This window comes from Drosophila rhopaloa, unplaced genomic scaffold (assembly GCF_018152115.1).
Source record: "Drosophila rhopaloa isolate 14029-0021.01 unplaced genomic scaffold, ASM1815211v1 contig_188, whole genome shotgun sequence".
Taxonomy (NCBI): Eukaryota; Metazoa; Arthropoda; class Insecta; order Diptera; family Drosophilidae; genus Drosophila; species Drosophila rhopaloa.
The window spans coordinates 28,445-49,305 of NW_025335070.1; the positions used below are offsets into that span (position 1 = coordinate 28,445).

A 20,861-nucleotide genomic window follows, 5' to 3' on the forward strand; every position below is an offset into this window, starting at 1 on the left:
GGATCTTCTTCGTATTAAGCCTATTTATTCTCCAGGGCCCGATGGTATTCCTGGGTGCGAGCTTAGGTATTGCGCTAAGGCCCTGTGCAAACCTCTTCACAAGTTGTTTACCTTATCTCTAGAAACCTCCCAATTCCCAAATATTTGGAAGGAATCATTTGTTATTCCTCTTTTCAAAAAAGGTAACAAGTTAGAAGCCAGTTGTCAGCTATTCCTAAGCTTTTTGAAAAATCATTACTCCTCATTTGCAGCACCTTTGTAGATTAATAATTTCTCCGTGTCAACACGGATTTATTAAACGTAGATCCACAATCACAAACCTTCTAGAGCTCACTACATTTGTGATACAAGGCTTTAATAGTAGTTTTCAAACAGACGTCATTTACAATGACTTTAGTAAAGCATTTGACTCTGTAAATCACTTCCTTCTTGTTCAAAAACTTGACCTGTTAGGTTTTCCAGTTGATCTGCTTAAATGGATTTCAAGTTATCGAATGGTCACAAAGGGTCCTTTTTAAAAATTCAATTTCTGAAATTCTCCGTGTTACCTCCGGTGTCCCACAAGGGAGCCATCTGGGTCCGTTACTTTTTACATTATTTATTAACGATCTTCCCTCAATTATAAGTCATTCTCGCGTACTTGTGTACGCAGATGATGTTAAGTTGTGCTTGCAGTATAAGGACATTTCCTGCCATTTAGATTTACAATTCGATCTAGATATTTTACTAAATTTAAACGGTTCCAAGTGTAAGCTGATGACTTTTTATTGAATCAATCCGATATACGCGACTTACACATTAAGTGGCAGCTCTTTGGATAGAATAACTCTTGTAAACGATTTTGGGCTTCTCTTGGGCCCCAAATTAAAATTTTCTAATCACATTTCGTCCATGGTTAATAAAGCTAGAGGAGTGTGTGAGGAGTTGAATAAATGCTCACAAATAAAAGAGAGTTTGGAGAATACAGCTGAAAAAAATTTGGAGAATACATCTGGAGAGAGTTTGGAGAATACAGCTGGAGAGAGTTTGGAGAGAAACGAGAAGGGAGTTTGGAGAATACGGCTAGAGAGAGTTTGGAGAGAATGAGGAGAGAGAGAGAGTTTGGAGAGAAGGAGTACCGGTAGAAGGCGGCGGACTTTGGACCCTAGTATAGTGCCGTGCGCAAAGACGAAAAAGGAAAAGCCAAAAATTAACGGGATTCGCCGGCCTATATATGCAGGCCGAGCGCAGGAAGCGGGATCAGTCGATCACAAGGAGTCAATCCAACGAGATCAGTAGACAAGCAGCAAATCAATGAACAACACAAGCCAAGTTAACATCAGGAGGAAGGAGAGCCGCACCAAGTCAACAAGGAGCAAGATCGCTACATCAAAACGTTCGGGACTTAGAGTCGAAGTCTCCGAGCTGAGAAACAGGTAGCTGAGGTCCTTAAGGCATCACGCCGCTTAGTCCAGGCACTTTGTTCTAATTCTTGTCGCGATTTGAGCTTGGCGTATTGCTCGGCGAGTCCGAGAGAGTTGAATAAAAAGAGTCCTTCGACAAAGAACCGTGGGCTGGGAAGGGAAGTTCTCCAGAACCCGCTGCCGTGCGAAAACAATTGCCTTGTCAAATTCCGGCGTACGCCTGAACCGGCAGATGAGAATTGCGCAGGCCCTGGTGCGACTAGCCAAGAAGGACGCGCGTCCGAACTACGGGTGTCTCGAGAGGCGTATGCGTCGAGAGCACAGTAGTTCACCGCCAGAGCCCTAGACAGGCAGCTGACCGAATCCCGAGAGCCAAAGACCCGCTGCACTAGTCTCACAAGAGCACGCAGACAACGGAGCCAGGATATCGAGCCGTGAGCAGAGCAAGGACACCGAGGACACAAGAAACGACGAGCAGTCATCGCAGGCCCAGCAGCAACCAAGCCATACTCCGATGTATCCAGCCAACGGCTAAGAGTCGAGGGCGGAAGCGTTCGTCTTGAACCTAGCGTCCTGCCACAGGGACTGCATTGGCCGCCTTCCGGCGTATGCCTGAACCAATTTGGTAGAAACTGTGTAGGCGTCTGATGTGACCGGCCGGGAGAGATCCAGGGACAGGAGGCTGTGGCTGCGAAAGGCGTATGCTTTGAGAGCCCAGTGCCTGTTCACCCTAGTATGGGAACGGTAACGCATCCCTAGACCCTTACAGCCCCGAGGCCAAAGACAACGGAGGCTTTCCGGAGCAGCGAGCAACGAGGCAGCGGAGAGCGACGGTGGAGCAGCCACAGGGAAGGCGTTAAGACGACCATCTGTCACCATTAGTCCCATGCCGAGGGACAAGTCGGCGAATAATGATTCTATTAAAAACATCCTAACATTCTGTGCGTTCTTTTTTTTTTTTTTTTTTTTTTCGGGCGGGGTCCCACGGCCCACTTACCCGCCCAACCGACCGAGGGGCGCAGCCGTGTATCGTACGGCACGATTCGCGATAGGATAGACGCGAGATAGGAAAATAAAGGTAAAGGTCCGGGGAAAAAAGTAATAGTTAGATCAATCTTGTGCCAATGAAGCAAGTATTAATCGTTTTAGGAGCGGCAGAGAGTCAAGATTTGATATTACAGGAAAAAGTCTATTATAGTCAGAACATAATACTCTGAAAGGCTCATGCAAGGCATAGTTAGATCTACAATGATTTAAAATTAGGGGAATATAATTTCTAGTTAATCTACTTGGCACAGAAAAGTTTAGCCGACTTAACAAGTCGGGGCAGTCAATATCACCATGTATAAGGTTATAAATAAAGATAGTACCAAGCATCGTTCTACGGTTGGCTAGGGATGGTAAATTAATCAAAAGAAGTCTACTAGAATAAGAAGGTAAGATAAGATTTGCATCCCAGTTTAGGCGCCGCTAAGCAAAAAAGAAGGAAGTTTTTTTGTACAGATTCAATACGACCAATATGTATTCCGTATTGTGGACTCCAGACGGGAGACCCATACTCCAGAATCGGACGGACTAGCGAAATAAATAAAGTTTTAGTCAAATAAGGATCATCGAATTCTTTTGACCACCTTTTAATAAATCCAAGCACTCCTCTGGCTTTATTAACCATGGACGAAATGTGATTAGAAAATTTTAGTTTAGGGTCCAAGAGAACGCCAAGATCGTTTACAAGAGTTATTCTATCCAAAGAGCTGCCACTTAACGTGTAAGTCGCGTATATCGGATTGGCCCGATAAAAAGTCATCAGCTTGCACTTGGAGCCGTTTAAATTTAGTAAATTATCTCGGCACCAGTTTTGAAAATTATCTAGATCGGATTGCAAGTCTAAATGGCAGGAAATGTCCTTATACTGCAGGCACAACTTAACATCATCTGCGTACATAAGTACGCGAGAATGACTTATAATTGAGGGAAGATCGTTAATAAATAATGTAAAAAGTAACGGACTCAGATGGCTCCCTTGTGGGACACCGGAGGTAACACGGAGAATTTCAGAAATTGAATTTTTAAAAAGGACCCTTTGTGACCTGCCATTTAGATAACTTGAAATCCATTTAAGCAGATCAACTGGAAAACCTAAAAGGTCAAGTTTATGAATAAGAAGTAAGTGATTTACAGAGTCAAATGCTTTACTAAAGTCAGTGTAAATGACATCTGTTTGAAAACTACTATTGAAGCCTTTTATCACAAATGTAGTGAGCTCTAGAAGGTTTGTAATTGTGGATCTACGTTTAATAAATCCGTGTTGACACGGAGAAATAATTGATCTGCAAAAGTGCTGCAAATGAGGAGTAATAATTTTTTCAAAAAGCTTAGGAATAGCTGACAACTTAGAAATACCTCTGTAGTTACTGGCTTCTAACTTGTTACCTTTTTTGAAAAGAGGAATAACAAATGATTCCTTCCAAATATTTGGGAATTGGGACGTTTCTAGAGATAAGGTAAACAACTTGTGAAGAGGTTTGCACAGGGCCTTAGCGCAATACCTAAGCACGCACCCAGGAATACCATCGGGCCCTGGCGAATAAACAGGCTTAATACGAAGAAGATCCAAAAGAAGAGAGCTTTCTGTTAAAGTGGGACAGAATATGAGGTTTGATTTGGGCATGGTGTAAGAATAAGGCTGAGATGAATAATCTAAAGTACAGTAAGTCGTTTGAAAAAATTGGGCAAATATATCGGCTATTGCCTGATCTGTGGTTCCCGTCATGTTTTCAAACGACAGCGAGGAAGGAAAAGAATTAGATTTACGCTTGGTGTTAACAAAATTATAAAACTGTTTCGGGTCCTGAGAGAACAGGACCTTACAACGGTTTAAGTAACTATTATAACACTGAGCATTAAGCACGGTAAATCTTGACCGAGCACTTAGATATCTAGTAAAAACAGATTGAGAACCGGTATTTTTATATATCCTAAAAAGTCTGGACTTTACATTTCTTAAGTGTGTCAACTCTTTGCTAAACCAAGGAGATTTATTGGACGTTGACGGATAGTACCACGGAACACAGGAATTAAAAAATGAGTTTATTGCAGTATAAAAAACATTAACTGCATCGGACATATTATTGCATAAGTAAAGATCAGACCAATTAAAGCCAGAAATAAAATTATTAAGCCTCAGAAAGTCTGCCTTGCGAAAACAATGTATTCGTTTGGATTTTTCTGATTTTTCTTCTATAACTCTACCCGTATCAAATGAAAGTTCGATTGTTGGGTGATATGGATCTTCAGGTTGCGTGAGTGGTGCTACTCTGGACAGAAACACACCTTCAGGATTCGATACAAAACACAAATCAAGTAGGCGACCTAATGAATTTCGAACATGGTTTACTTGAGATAGAGATATGTCAAGCAGGCCATCAATAAAATCATGTTGTGCTATAGGTAGTAAGACATTTGATCCATCCTCAGTGGACCAAGTAACTCCAGGTATATTAAAATCACCTAGAACTATCAACTGATCCCTATCGGAAAGCTTATTTGCAACGGACTTAATAACGGATAGGTGATTTAAATAATCAGGAAGTTCAGACAACGGCGGAATATAAGAGCAAGTTATGTATATAAAGTTACCAGGAAGCGATAACTTTACACAAATAAATTCAATGGTATTGAATTCATAAAAAAAATAACTCCTCAGACGGGAAGTTTGAATCAACTCCAATTAAGACTCCACCTCCCCGTCTAGAGGGACGGTCATACCTATATATTGTGTACTTACCTGGAAAAACTTCGGAGCTAAAGATCTCCGGCTTTAACCAGGTTTCTGTGAACACAATAATATGAGATGCAAAGGAAAGGCTATCAGAATACAATTTAGTGAGTTTGCTACGCAAACCTCTTGCATTCTGATAGGAAAGAAGGAGGTTCGAAGTTAGTTTTTGAAATTGGTACACTGGTTTGGCCTCGACTAGGAAGTTTTACTCCTACGGGCCCCTTCTTCTTTATCTTAGCCTCGAACTCTTTTACAACCATATTATCCGGCCAAAAGTCGCCCGAGCATATGGCTTCAAAAAGCTCGTTAGGGACAGTTATCTTGAAAGATGAAATGTCTCTAGCATAAGAAAACTTAAACTTTTCCACCTTTACACTATTACAATCGGCTTTAGTTTTGTCTTGTATATAAGACAATACATCAGAAGATGTTTGATCAGGGGAAAGCCGAGAAACGAAAATTTGTTTCTTTAGTGGAACCACTAAAAGGGATTTTGGTGGAGCAGACATTGTTTCTGCAAAACCAACTTGAGCCGGTTGTCCGGACTTAGTAGTCCCTTGTGGTGGTGATACTACATTCTGAGACATAGGTGGATCCACTAATTGTGAAACCACTACGGACAAATCGGAATTCTCAGAAGTCCCTGGTTGCATGCATTCTGTAACGGATTGTTCGGATGCTGCTGATCCGCCGGAATGCTCTGTTGTTCTTTTGATTTCGGTTGCGGGGTGTTCCCCTTTTGCTCCTTACCACCAGCGGCCTTTTTGCGCTTAGGGGACTCTTCTAATAGCTTACGACTATTAAACTGCGAGTCCAGCGCAGATAGGAGATCATCAGCTCGGCGAAAACTATCTCTAGCCACTCCGAAACAGCTAATCAGTCCCATCAGGCCGCCTTTAGTTTGGCGCATGAACGATTTCATCTCGTTCGCAACCTCGACACAAGCGTCACAACAAAACTGCAAATTGGGCCCCTTTGAAAGGTCATCACTTGTCCGGCCAGTAAAACCGGCGCACTTGGTGTGCACCATATTTTCACACAGCCAGCAAGTCATATTAGACTGGTCAGCCCTGATTACGAGGCTGCATTTTTTGCAGAAGCAGACTAAATTTTTATTATTCATTTTATTTATTTACCACTGTACCAAGAAAGCGAAATTGAAATTTATAAGCGAGCAGTTATAAGTACCGCAAGAGCGCAGAAACTGCACGCTTAGAACTTTCAAAAGCAAAGAGAGCAAGAGAGCGGGAGCGTAAATAAGTTAAAGTGCATGCACAAAAGAGAAACAGCGTGGATATAAATAGGATAGAAAACACAGATAAGAATTACGAAAAACTAAAACAATTTATTAGTATCAATACAAAGTGCACTCGCGAAGCGAACGGAGTTTAAATTTATGTTTAAATAACCGAAAGAAAATTTAGTGTTGTTTTTATAAAACCCACCGATGGGAATAAACGAAAACAAAATACAAAATTCGAAGCGCAGAAAAAAAACACGACCGTTTACTTTGAAAGTCAAAGACGATTCTCACTCGACAATCGGGCGGTCGCGTTTATATAAATTTGGTGGGACGAACAACGCACATCTTCTGAGCTAGCCGCACGATACTCGTAGCGAGCAGACCATATAAATCAGTTCGTTACATCTGGCGCCCAAAACGTGATTGTCCGGTCAGTGAGAATCATCATCTAAACAGAAATGGGGAAAGGATGGATAATTCCGTCAAGAAAGTGGATTTCACAAAAATAGGAGCCAAGTTAGGCATCACAAGGAAACAGAATGACCCAGGAGTAGCAGAGATCTGGGCTGAGTTGGAAGAGAAGTACGACAATAAGCCAGGCCCAACAGTCAAATTGCTGAACCCTGACGCCGAGGCGTTTCCCGACCCGGAACAGCACTGAACCGTCCGAACTCCTATTTTTCCGCATCGCCAGCAGAACGTAAGCCGTTGGTTTCGGCATTCCTTCGCCCAGTGGTCTGGACCCCGCATCTGCGGCAGGCCTGGGTAGGATTTGCTACGTCTCCGCCGCGATTGTTTGCTGGTTCGTGGCCGCTCGGCGTACTTCGTGGTTGTGCGTCCGGGTCCTCCTGGCACCGCCTGCACACCGCACCCTGGTCTGTTATTGGCCTTGGTACTGGGTGGCTCTGCCCTTGCTGCTTATTGTTTACCAGCTCGAATTTCTCCCGCTGCTGGTCGAGTTCCTCAAACTCGTCTGCCAGCGCCATCAAGGTATCCAAATTTCGACATTCGTATGGGCGAACGAACATGCGGAGTGCCGGCGTGCTGTTTTCTTTTATTCTCTCCAGCGTTTCTGTGGTCGACATATTCAGTCGCCGCATCAGGGTCTGCATGTCCACCATGAAATCTTTGAAGCTTTCCCCGTAGGCTTGCTTGCTCTGTCTGACCTGGTCCGCCTTTCTTCCCCGAGGATACATGGCCTCGGGGAAGAAAGTAATTTTATTTTTTTTAAATTTTGTCTTTGACTTTCAAAATGAACGGTCGTATTTTTTTTCTGCGCTTCGAATTTGTGTATTTTGGTTTCGTATATTCCCATCGTTGGGTTTTATCAAAACAATTTTAATTTTCTTCCGGTTATTCAAACATAAATTTAAACTCCGTTCGCTTCGCGAGTGTACTTTGTATTAATAGTAATAAATTGTTTTAGTTTTCGTAATTCTTATCTGTGTTTTCTTTTTTCTATCCCCGCCGTTTCTCTTTTGTGCATGCACTTTAACTTATTTACGATCCCGCTCTCTTGCTCTCTTTGCTTTGAAAGTTCTAAGAGTGCAGTTTCTGCGCTCTTGCGGTACTTATAACTGCTCGCTTATAAATTTCAATTCGCTTTCTTGGTACAGTGGTCCCAATAAATAAAATGAATAATAACAAGAGAGAACGCTATATTTGGGTCCCTGAATATCAGATACCCGTTACTCAGGTAAAGGGAGTGCGAGGGAGATGGAGATAGAAACTTTGATCACGCATAACTTTTTAACGAAGGGTCCGATTTGAAAAATTTCTTCTACATTTCGATAGGTATTGATAAACACAATAAAACTGCATTTTTACTTTTCCGAAATATTTAAATTTTTAAAATCGTATATGAGCGATTGTGGGCGTTAAACAAACTTTTTGAAACAAACTTGCGCTGCGTAGGAACTTCTAGAATCTGCATGCAAAATGCCAATCTTCTAGCTTTCATAGTTTCCGAGATCTCAGCGTTCATACGGACGGACAGACAGACGGACAGACGGACATGGCTATATCGACTCGGCTAGTGACCCTGATCAAGAATATATATACTTTATAGGGTCGGAAACGCTTCCTTCTAGCTGTTACATACTTTTCACGAATACAATATACCCTTTTACTCTACGAGTAACGGGTATAAAAATTTAGTCTGCTTCTGCAAAAATGCAGCCTCTTAATCAGGGCTGATCAGTCTAATATGACTTGCTGGCTGTGTGAAAATATGGTGCACACCAAGTGCGCCGGTTTTACTGGCCGGACAAGTGATGACCTTTCAAAGGGGCCCAATTTGCAGTTTTGTTGTGATGCTTGTGTCGAGGTTGCGAACGAGATGAAATCGTTCATGCGCCAAACTATTCGCTGATTCGCTGATTCAGAGTTGCTAGAGATAGTTTTGGCCGAGCTGATGATCTCCTCTCTGCGCTGTATTCGCAGTTTAATAGTCGTAAGCTATTAGAAGAGTCCCCTAAGCGCAAAAAGGCCGTTGGTGGTAAGCAACAAAAGGGGAACACTCCGCAACCGAAAACAAAAGAACAACAGAGCATTCCGGCGGATCAGCAGCTGATTGCAACAAACCCTCAAATGTTGCTAAGATCAGCAGCTAAAAAAGATTCCGTATCCGAACAATCCCTAACAGAATGCATGCAACCAGGGACTTCTAAGAATTCCGATTTGCCGATAGTGGATTTTTCCGATTTTTCCGTAGTGGATTCACAATTGGTGGATCCACCTATCTCTCAGAATGTAGCATCACCACCACAAGGGACTACTGAGTCCGGACAACCGGCTAAAGTTGGTTTTGCAGAAACAATGTCTGCTCCAACAAAATCCCTTTAAGTGGTTCCACTAAAGAAACAAATTGTCGTATCTCGGCTTTCCCCTGATCAAACATCTTCTGATGTATTGTCTTATATACAACTCAAAGGTGTAAAGGTGAAAAAGTTTAAGTTTTCTTATGTTAGAGATATTTCATCTTTCAACATTACTGTCCCTAACGAGCTTTTTGAAGCCATATGCTCGGCGACTTTTGGCCGGATAAGATAAAGAAGAAGGGGCCCATGTAAGTAAAACTTCCTAGTCGAGGCCAAACCAGTGTACCAATTTCAAAAAACCAACTTCTAACCTTCTTCTTTCCTATCAGAATGCAAGAGGCTTGCGTAGCAAGCTCACTGTATTGTATTCCGATAGCCTTTTCTTTGCATCTCATATTATTGTGTTTACAGAAACCTGGTTAAATCCGGAGATCTTTAGCTCCGAAGTTTTTCCAGGTAAGTACACAATATATAGGTATGACCGTCCCTCTAGACGGGGAGGTGAGTCTTAATTGGAGTTGATTCAAACCTCCCGTCTGAGGAGTTATTTTTTGATGAATTCAATACCATTGAATTTTGTTTGTATAAAGTTATCGCTTCCTGGTAGCTCTATATACATAACTTGCTCATATATTCCGCCTATGTCTGAACTTCCTGATTATTTAAATTTCTTTTCCGTTATTAAGTCTATTGCAAATTAGCTTTCCGATAGGGATCAGTTGGTAGTTCTAGGTTATTTTAATATACCTGGAGTTACTTGGTGCATTGACGGTTACTTGGTGGATTGAATGTCTTACTACCTATAGCACAGCATGATTTTATTGACGGCCTGCTTGACATATCTTTATCTCAAGTAAACCATTCTTTAGGTCGCCTACTTGATTTGTGTTTTGTACAAATCTTGGAGGTGTGTTTCTGTCCAGAGTAGCACCACTCACGCAACCTGAAGATCCATATCACCCTACAATCGAACTTTCATTTGATACGGGTAGAGTTATAGAAGAAAAATCAGAAAAATCATCCAAACGAATACATTATTTTTAGGGTTTTGAGGAAAAAATTTTTTTTTTTTTTAATTTTTTTTATTTTTAATTAAAAAAAAATATAAAAAATTTAATTTTTTTTTTTTAAAAAAAAAAAAATTTATTTTCGTGTAAAGTTCAGTAATTTAATAAATCACCTTTTTTAGGAAATATACAAAATACCGGTTCTTAATCTGTTTTTTACTAGATATTTAAGTCATCGGTCAAGATATACCGTGCTTAATGCTCAGTGCTATAATAGTTACTTAAACCGTTGTAAGGTCCAGTTCTCTCAGGACCCGAAACAGTTTTATAATTTCGTTAACACCAAGCGTAAATCTAATTATTTTCCTTCCTCGCTGTCGTACGAAAACATGACGGCAACCACAGATCAGGCAATAGCCGATTTATTTGCCCAATTTTTTCAAAACGACCTACTCTACTTTAGATTATTCATCACAGTCTTATTCTTACACCATATCCAAGTCAAACCTCATATTCTGTTCCACTTTAACGGAAAGCTCTCTTCTTTTGGATTCGTATTCTTCGTATTAAGCCTCTTTATTCGCCACGACCCGATGGTATTCCTGGGTGCATGCTTAGGTATTGCCACTAAGGCCCTGTGCAAACCTCTTCACAAATTGTTTACCTTATCTCTAGAAACTTCCCAATTCCCAAATATTTGGAAGGAATCATTTGTTATTCCTCTTTTTAAAAAAGGTAACAAGTTAGAAGCCAGTAACTACAGAGGTATTTCTAAGTTGTCACCTATTCCTAAGCGTTTTGGAAAAATCATTACTCCTCATTTGGGGCACCATTGTAGATCAATCATTTCTCCGTGTCAACACGGATTTATTAAACGTAGATCCACAATCACAAACCTTCTAGAGCTCACTACATTTGTGATAAAAGGCTTCAATAGTAGTTTTCAAACAGACGTCATTTACACTGACTTTAGTAGAGCATTTGACTCTGTAAATCACTTACTTCTTGTTCAAAAACTTGACCTGTTAGGTTTTCCAGTTGATCTGCTTAAATGAATTCAAGTTATCTGAATGGCAGGTCACAAAGGGTCCTTTTTAAAAATTCAATTTCTGAAATACTCCGTGTTATCTCCGGTGTCCCACAAGGGAGTCATCTGGGTCCGTTACTTTTTACATTATTTATTAACGATCTTCCCTCAATTATAAGTCATTCTCGCTTACTTATGTACGCATATGATGTTAAGTTGTGCCTGCAGTATAAGGACATTTCCTGCCATTTAGACTTACAATCCGATCTAGATAATTTTCAAAACTGGTCCCGAGATAATTTACTAAATTTAAACGCATCCAAGTGCAAGCTGATGACTTCATTAATGTGGTCAATCTCGATATATAGATTAACCTAGAAACGATTATGGGATTCCCCTGAATATTAAATCTTTGTAGATCCATTTCGTCCATGGTTATAAGCTTGAGCCTTTCAGGAGTATTATGTTCTGACAAATATAATAGACTTTTTCCTATAATATCAAATCTTGGGACTCTCTGGCCGCTCCTGGAAAAACGATTAATACTAGCTTGCATTGGCACAAAATTGATCTTTCTATTAAAATAGGTAATATATTTTTTTATCGGTGAAGCGGCGTTTCTATCTTCGTCGCAACGAAATCGAATGCCGAAAGATTAACGGGCTGCGCCGCCTTATTCGGCCGAGCGCAGGAAGCGGGTCAGTCGGCCGGGAGTCAATCCACGCGACGAAAGAGCAAATCAAAACAACACAAGAAGTTAACATCAGGAGGAAGCAGAGCCGCGCGAGTTGTATCCGAGCTAAGAAACATGTAGCTGAGGTCCTTAAGGCATCACGCGGCGTATTGCTCGGCGAGTCCAGCAGAATTGAATAAAAAGAGCCCTTCGACAAAGAACTGTGCGCTCGGAAGGGAAGTTGTCTAGAACCAGCTGCCGTGCGAAAGCAATTGCCTTGTCGAATTCCGGCGTACGCCTGAACCGTCATGCGAAAATTGTGCAGGCCCTGGTACGACTAGCCAAGAAGGACGCGCGACTGAACCACGGGTGTCTCGAGAGGCGTATGCGTCGAGAGCACAGTAGTTCACCGCCAGAGTCCTAGACAGGCAGCTGACCAAATCCCGAGAGCCAAAGACCAGCTGCACCTAGTCTCACAAGAGCACGCAGACAGCGGAGCCAGGATATCGCGCCGTGAGCAGAGCAAGGACATCGAGGACACAAGAAACGACGAGCAGTCATCGCAGGCCCAGCAGCAACCAAGCCATACTCAAACGTATCCAGTCTACGGCTAAGAGGCGAGGGCGGAAGCGTTCGTCTTTAACCTAGCGTCCTGCCACAGGGACTGAATTGGCGGCCTTCCGGCGTATGCCTGAACCGTCAGTTAGAAACTGTGTAGGCATCTGGTTTGACTGGCCGGGACAGATCCAGGGGCACGAGGCTGTGGCTGCGAAAGGCGTATGCTTTGAGAGCCCAGTGCCTGTTCATCGTAGTCTGGGAACGGTAACGCATCCCTAGACCCTCATAGCCCCAAGTCGAAAGACAACGGAGGCGTTCCGGATCAGCACGAAACGAGGCAGCGGAGAGCGACGGTGGAGCAACCAAAACTCATCGGAGAAGGCGTTGAGATACCAGCTTGTCACCATTAGTCCCGGGCCGAGGGCCAAGTCGGCAAATAAAGATAGTAAATACATCCTAACCTTCTGTGCGTTCTCATTAGACAATCGGGCGGTCACGTTTATATAAATTTGGTGGGACGAGCAACACACATCTTCTGAGCTAGCCGCACGATACTCGTAGCGAGCAGACCATAAAAATCAGTTCGTTATATCTGGCGCCCAATACGTGTCCGGTCGGTGAGAATCAGCATCTAAACAGAAATGAGGAAAGGATTGATATATCTCCTCAAGAAAGAGGATTTCGCAAAAATAGGAGCCAAGTTGGGCTGAGCTGGAAGAGAAGTACGACAATAAGCCAGGCCCAACCGTCAAATTGCTGAACGCTGACGCCGAGGAGCTCATAGCAAGTCTTGGAGTGGATAGCATGAAGGAAGCTGGCAGGAGTCAAAACACAAGCCAAGAGAGAAAATCAGGGCAGCAAATATCTAGCACACCAGATTACGCCAAAGTCGCAACGCAAGTGTGAGAATGGTCGTTCAAATTCGATGGCACAGAGAAGCCACTGGAATTCCTAGAACAGGTAGAGTGTTCCGCAAACAGGTACGGTTTGAACCTGATCATGATCCCACGTGCAATGCCAGAGCTATTGCAAGGCAAAGCACTGAAATGGTTTATTTCAAACAATAAACATTGGAGAACATGGGGAGATTTCAGCGAAAGTGTCCAGACATACTTTCTGCCGAGAGGGTTTTTCTCGAGGGGAAACAGCGGAAACAGGGTTTCAGGGAACCGTTCAAAGATTACATGGTGGACATGCAGACTTTGATGAGGAAGAGTTCGTTCATGAACACAAGTTTTCACGAAACAAAACGGCAGCACCACCACAAACAACATGCATGAGATGTGAAGGTAAGTGTAACACATCAAAGACAGCCAATGACCACATTATGGAGGCCACCAAACACCACTCAGATGACACGCAACCCAAGGCCAAGAGCCACCAATGCACAGACCCACATAATGCACCCATAGGAGGCATGTCGCCGTTGTGGAGGGCACGAACACTGGGCACGAGGATGCAGAAACCAAAGATTACTGTTCTGCTGGGTGTGCGGCAAGGTTGGGGTCAGGAGCGTAGAGTGCTGCCAAAAGTCGGGAAATCGGCAGCGATCCCAATCGCAAAGTGCCTCCTCTCCAAACTAACTGGCAAACTGATCGAGGAAGAGCAGCAGTTGTCCGCGACCGTTGAAATTGGAGGTGTCGCATACAAGGCCACAATTGACACGGGAGCCACGTAAAGTTTCATTAACGAGGAGCTGTCGGATACACTGGCTGACAAAGGAAGGATCACAAGGACAAGACGGCATGTTAGGTTGGCAGACGGCAGATGCAGCAGTATAAGCTCACAGCTCGAGGTCACGGTTGAGTTTGGAAACAAACAAATGCAGATGAATCTTCTAATACTTCCAGGAGTAGTGGATGAGTTAGTGCTGGGATAGAATTTCCTCACAGGAGTCGGGGCCGAAATAAAATGTGCCGGGCATAAATTGCAAATACCTGCAAGAAAACGGCACAATATATGTCTAGAAGAAAGGCTGTCGGTGGCTGTAGATTCTCACGGAAGTGACAGCTAGAAGTGACAGACAGCTAGCAGAATTCAGCAATTCAGGAACATCTACAGTGGCCGTGCACAAAATCACCGTGAAAGACGACAAGCCAATCAAACAGAGGTATTATCCTAAGAACCCAAGAGTCCAAGGAGAGATCAATGCCAAAGTGGACGAGCTGTTACAAATGGGCTTCATGGAACATTCAAGAAGTCCATACAGCTCGCCCACTAAGCGTTGATTTCAGACAAATAAACGCGAAGTCCATAAAAGATGCCTACCCGATGCAGCGGATCAATTATACCCTGGACCAACTCAGAGAGGCAAAATACATAAGCAGTCGAGACTTGAAATACCGATATTGGCAAGTCCCTTTGGAGGTAAATAGTAGGTTAAATAACGAGCTTACAGTACCCGGCAAAGGTTTGTTCCAATGGAAAGTAATGCCGTTCGGACTACACTCAGCATCGGCCACGTTCCAAGGGGCTCTGGATCAGGTAATCGTTTGAATTCCAAGATGACATTATTGTGATCGGACGCACGCTGAAAGAACACGTGGAGAACCTAAAGGAAGTGTTTAGGCGCCTCAAGGAAGCAAACTTAAGAATAAACGCCGTGAATGCAAATTCAACAAGCAAGAGCTGCTTTACCTAGGACATCGCGTTACTAGCGAAGGGATAGGCACATATCCCGAGAAGGTAGCGGCCATAGCCGAACTAGAGCCACCGTCGACGGTACGCGAACTACGACAATACCTAGGCGTTGCTTCATGGTACCGACGATTTGTCCCAGATTTTGCGCGTATAGTAAAACCACTTAATGATCTTCTACGCAAAGGCAAAAGTGCATATGGACGCCGGAACACCAACAGGCTTTCGAAGAGGTAAAGGCACGATTAGTGGCCGATCCAGTGCTGGCGTGCCATGATTTCGAGAAAAAGTTCATCCTTCAAACGGGCGCCAGTGACTATGGTTTAGGTGCAATCCTGACTCAAGAGACAGAGGACGGCTAAAGGGTCATTTCATACTCAAGCCGGACACTAAACGGCGCGGAGAAAAATTATTCCACAACAGAGAAGGAGTGCTTGGCAATCGTGTGGGCAACCATTTTAAAGTGGTTACAGACCACATGGCTTTAAAGTGGTTAAACAGCATAGAAAGCCCTTCTGGAAGGATAGCAAGATGGGCCTTGGAGCATACAGCAGTACGACTTCGAGATAGCGTACAGGAAAGGATAGCTGAACGTGGTGGCAGACGCCCTATCACGACAACCGTTGCCGGAGACTCTTAGGACCATGAAAGACGCATCGGAAAAACCAACCAATAGCTGCAGCTGGATCAGGAGCAGCAATTCACGGCGCCCTACACACCGCAGGAAAACCCAACAGAACGGGCTAACGGTACGGTAAAGACGATGATAGCAAAATTCGCAGGAAAGGATCAAAGAACTTTGGACGAGAACTGACCACTGCTAGCAGCTTGATACTCCCCAGCGTTTCTCACACAAGGCCGAGAGCCCCGTTTGCCAAACGCATTATACGCCAGGGAAACATTAGGCTCAGGGAGAATTACATAGACCCCGAAAGAAAACGCCAACAAGTTAAAAGAGGTCTTCGAAATCGTACGTCGGAACATGGAAAAGGCATCCCAGGACCAAGCCAGACACTAAAATCTGAGGAGGAGGCAGTGGACACCAGCGGTGGGCGGCATAGTGTGGGCCAAAGAACACCTTCTATCCAAAGCAGCCGCGGGATTCGCGGCGAAACTAGCCCCGCGGTACGATGCTCCTTACCAGGCTATGGATTTCGTCTCTCCAGTGATCTGCAAAATACGGCACACACATTCAAAGAAAGAGCGGACGGTTCACGTTAATGCGCTTAAGCAACAACAATCAGAAACGGCAAACGAGCAGACAGAGGAAACATCGGAGGACTAGGACAAGGATTTCACATTGATCCAGACTGCGAGGCAACAGAACTAGGCGTCAGGCCGAAGCGAGAGTCATCCATACGCCACGCAGAAAGGACAATCACTAATATAAGACACAAGGACATGAATGGAAAAGGATGCTGGGGACCACGACTACGAGGCAGACGGATTCGGCGTCGGGTATAAGTCCGAGTCATCCATCGATACGCCGCGTAGATAAGTTGTAACAAATAAAAAAAGGGGGACCCATACAACGAGGCAGTCGAATTCAGCGTCGAGCATACGCCCGAGTCATCCGCCTATACGCCGCGTAAATAGGGTCCTAAGGAAAAGAAAGGTTGCATAAAAACCCCAACGAGGCAGTCGGATTCAGCGTCGGGCATACGCCCGAGTCATCCGCCTATACGCCGCGTGGAATAGGTTTATAAAACACGACCAGCAACGCCAAACTCTCTATACGGATTAGATCAGGCTATATATAAACATAGAAAACCCTGGCACAGGGAACACAGAAAAAACGGGCACAGCAAACATAACAAACGCACACAATACAATCAAATAAATAACACAAAAACCAAAAAAAAAAAGGGAACAGGCGGCATCGGTCTTCCCGTTCACGACATCGAGGCCCTACGGCCAAAGGCGACTGGAGGGCGAAAGGCTAAAAGAGAGAGTAAAAAGTGAGAAGGGTGAAAGTGGAGAAAGAAAGGAAAAAAATTACCATTGAAAATTTCTTGTCATGTCGCACATCTAAAGGGATGGGGGCGCTTCGATTAATAAGCGGTCGATTGGCACTGGACGATAGTGTCGATCGATGGGCACAGAACACTGAGATGTCGGCACAGGAAGGGTCAAACTAAAAAAATATCGCCACCACCGGATGGAAACGCTGCGCTAATTCTAATCATCGAGATCGGCAACGACAACGGAGGAAACGAGATGCTTTGAACGCGAAGCATAAGGGGAAAACATCTTGGGCGGAACATTCAAGCAGGGAGGAGAACACGAGACGTCTGTGGGGAAATATCTTGGGCGGGAAAAGGAATGGAACATCGGCGGTGTGGAACTCAGGTACGAGCTGTGAGCGTCGAGGGAACCATTTGCAGGAGCAAGAAGACTCGAAGGCTACAAGGATTTACAAGGAAGACAGCCGGAGAGAAGAAAATCAAGTCTATGGGGGAAATATCTTGGGGCGGAAACTGCATAGAACGAGAAGGAGCGACGTCGAGGAAAGGAGGACCAACATCAGCGATCCAGAACAACGGATCTAGAGAGAACTCCGAGATAAAAGCCGGAGAAGAGGTCTCACTTCTTTCCCGAAGAAAGGGGAGAATGTGAGGAGTTGAATAACTCCTCACATATAAAAGAGAGTTTGGAGAATAAAGCTGAATAGAGTTTGGAGAATACAGCTGGAGAGAGTTTGGAGAATACAGCTGGAGAGAGTTTGGAGAGAAACGAGAAGAGAGTTTGGAGAATGAGGAGAGAGAGAGAGTTTGGAGAGAAGGAGTAACGGTAGAAGGCGGCGGACTTTGGACCGCCGGCCTATATAAGCAGGCCGAGCGCAGGAAGCGGGATCAGTCGATCACAAGGAGTCAATCCAACGAGATCAGTAGACAAGCAGCAAATCAGTGAACAACACAACCCAAGTTAACATCAGGAGGAAGGAGAGCCGCGCCGAGTCAACAAGGAGCAAGATCGCTACATCAAGACGTTCGGGACTTAGAGTCGAAGTCTCCGAGCTGAGAAACAGGTAGCTGATATCCTTAAGGCATCACGCGGTTAAGTCCAGGCGCTTTGTTCCAATTATTGTCGCTTGGCGTATTGCTCGGCGAGTCCGAGAGAGTTGAATAAAAAGAGTCCTTCGACAAAGAACCGTGGGCTCGGAAGGGAAGTTGTCCAGAACCAGCTGCCGTGCGAAAACAATTGCCGAATTCCGGCGTACGCCTGAACCGGCAGGCGAGAATTGCGCAGGCCCTGGTGCGACTAGCCAAGAAGGACGCGCGTCCGAACCACGGGTGTCTCGAGAGGCGTATGCGTCGAGAGCACAGTAGTTCACCGCCAGAGTCCGCACGATACTCGTAGCGAGCAGACAATAAAAACTAGTTCGTTACAAGTGCTTGGGTTTATTAAAAGGTGGTCAAAAGAATTCGGTGATCCTTATTTAACAAAAACTTTATTTATTTCGCTAGTCCGTCCAGTCCGGAATCCTCAATGGGGAATACATATTGGTCGTATTGAATCAGTACAAAAAACGTTCTTCTTTTTGCTTTACGGCGCCTAATCTGGGATGCAAATTTTTTAACAGAAGTAGACTTCTGATGATTAATTTACCCTCCCTAGCCAACCGTAGAACGATGCGTGGTACTGTCTTCATTTATAACCTAATACATGGTGATATTGACTGTCCCGACTTTGTAAGTCGGCTAAACTTTTCTGTTTCAAGTAGATTAACTAGAAATTATGTTCCCCTAATTTTAAATCATTGTAGATCTAACTATGCCTTGCATGACCCTATTTATTATGTTCTGACTATAATAGACTTTTTCCTATAATATCAAATCTTGACTCTCTGCCACTCCTAAAACGATTAATACTAGCTTCATTGGCACAAAATTGATCTAACTGTTAATTTTTTTCCCCGGACTTTTACCTATATCTTCATGTCTCGCGTCTATCTTCTCGCGAATCGTGCCGTACGATACACGGCTCCAACCCTCGGTCGGTTGGGCGGGCAAACATTTGTTGATTAATTGAATTTACGCTTCCAGAAATAAAATATTTTATTCAAAGTTTTCAATATAAAAGTATTGATATCGTTTAAAAAAATAATACCTGGCTAGCTAGAGTATAAAAAACTGTTTGGATAAATGTAGAGATGTCGTTTAAAAATAATATTATCTTGCTAGCTAGAGTATAAAAAACTGTTACTTGTTAAAATATGTTTTCATTAAAATAAAATAAGGGAATAAAATATTTTAAAAATTTAACATTATTCTTATTTATTTTAGATCAACCCAACATACTACTTGTTGTTCGAGATTACCCAAACGGCACAGTTTTCGATATAAAAACCAACAAATATGTTGGACCAAAGGCAGGGAAGCCTGCACAGCTAAAGCTGCTGGACAGATATTTGGCCTCCGAACAACGATTTCTGTTGGGAAAATTCCTATTCCCAGACAAACTTAAGGACTTACAGGGTCGAGAAGTCGTCATTGCTGGGTTTGATTACAGACCCTACACTGTTATAAAACATGTAAGCATTTACTCCTTCCTGCTAATTTACTTAAAATAAAAACGTGGTCACACGAACTGAGTTCTTATTTATTTTAAAGGTCTTCGTGCCACAAAAAGAAATGCACTTTTAAAACTTTTAAAAAATTTTTAAAAGTATGAGGTGCATATTTTTTGTTTGTAAAAAATCTTCAGTGTAACTTTATTTCCGTGTCAAAGGCAACGAACAACGGGTTCGAAATATGTTTTTCGAAAAATAATGCAAGCGTCAAAAATAAGATCGGTGAAACGGAGTTGAAAGGAAACATAAAGAATGACTTGTTTATTGTCGAAAATGAAAACTAAATGGCTTTTGCTGCAAACGGGAAAATAAACCAAGTAATAACGTTGCACAACAGATTCCGACTTTTGAATTTCCAAAGTTTAAAAACCATGATTCGAAAAAAATTAGTGTATGGTCTGGATGGAGTTACCGGTAACATAAATGACTTTGTTTGCAAGACGTGTGCGAAAAGCAAGATTTGCGTAAAACAGTTCCCAAAAATGTCAGAAAATCGTTTGATTAAAGTGTTGGGTCTGATTCATACGGACGTATGCGGTCCTATAAGTACTGTTTCTAAAGGAGGAGCGCGATATTTTGCTACATTTATCGACGACAAGATGCGTTACGTATTGGTGTATATGCTAAAAACAAAAGATCAACTTTTCGACAAATTCAAAGAATTTAAATTGTTGGCTGAAACACAAACTGGATAGCAGATTAAAGCCATACGGAGCGATAAGGGTAGAGAGTACATCAACGGTGCGTTTGAATATTTTTTGATAAGTCATGGGATTTAGAGGCAGCTTACCGTTCCCCATACTCCGCAGCAAAACGGCGTTGCTGAGCGTGCCAATAGGACGCTAGTGGAAATGGCAAGAAGCATGATGGTTCATTCCAGTGCTGGTGAATCACTATGGGGGAAGCGATAATGCGATGTACTTGAGAAACAGATCTGAAACGTCTACATTACCAGATATGACTCCGTACGGAGCATGGCTTGGGAAAAAACCCGGAGTGTCCCACCTGAATGTTTTTGGTACAAAGGCCGTAGTTCTAGACAAGACAAGGAAAAGAACATTTTCTCAGAAAGGGATAGAGCATATCTTGGTTGGTGACTCAGAAACTGCCAAAGCATATATGCTCTTCAATCCTGATAAG

The 20,861-nt window shown here is 43.3% G+C and overlaps 1 protein-coding gene across 1 annotated transcript in view; it reads left to right on the forward strand.

The window, feature by feature from the left end:
- The first annotated feature begins 16,553 nt into the window (after window positions 1-16,553).
- LOC108037698 overlaps window positions 16,554-20,861 on the forward strand; it is a 277,475-nt gene continuing 273,167 nt past the window's right edge. The window contains exons 1-2 of the mRNA XM_044459275.1: window positions 16,554-16,638; window positions 19,435-19,682. Of these exons, the coding sequence (XP_044315210.1) occupies window positions 16,554-16,638; window positions 19,435-19,682 (333 nt within the window). The remainder of the gene's footprint in view (window positions 16,639-19,434; window positions 19,683-20,861) is intronic.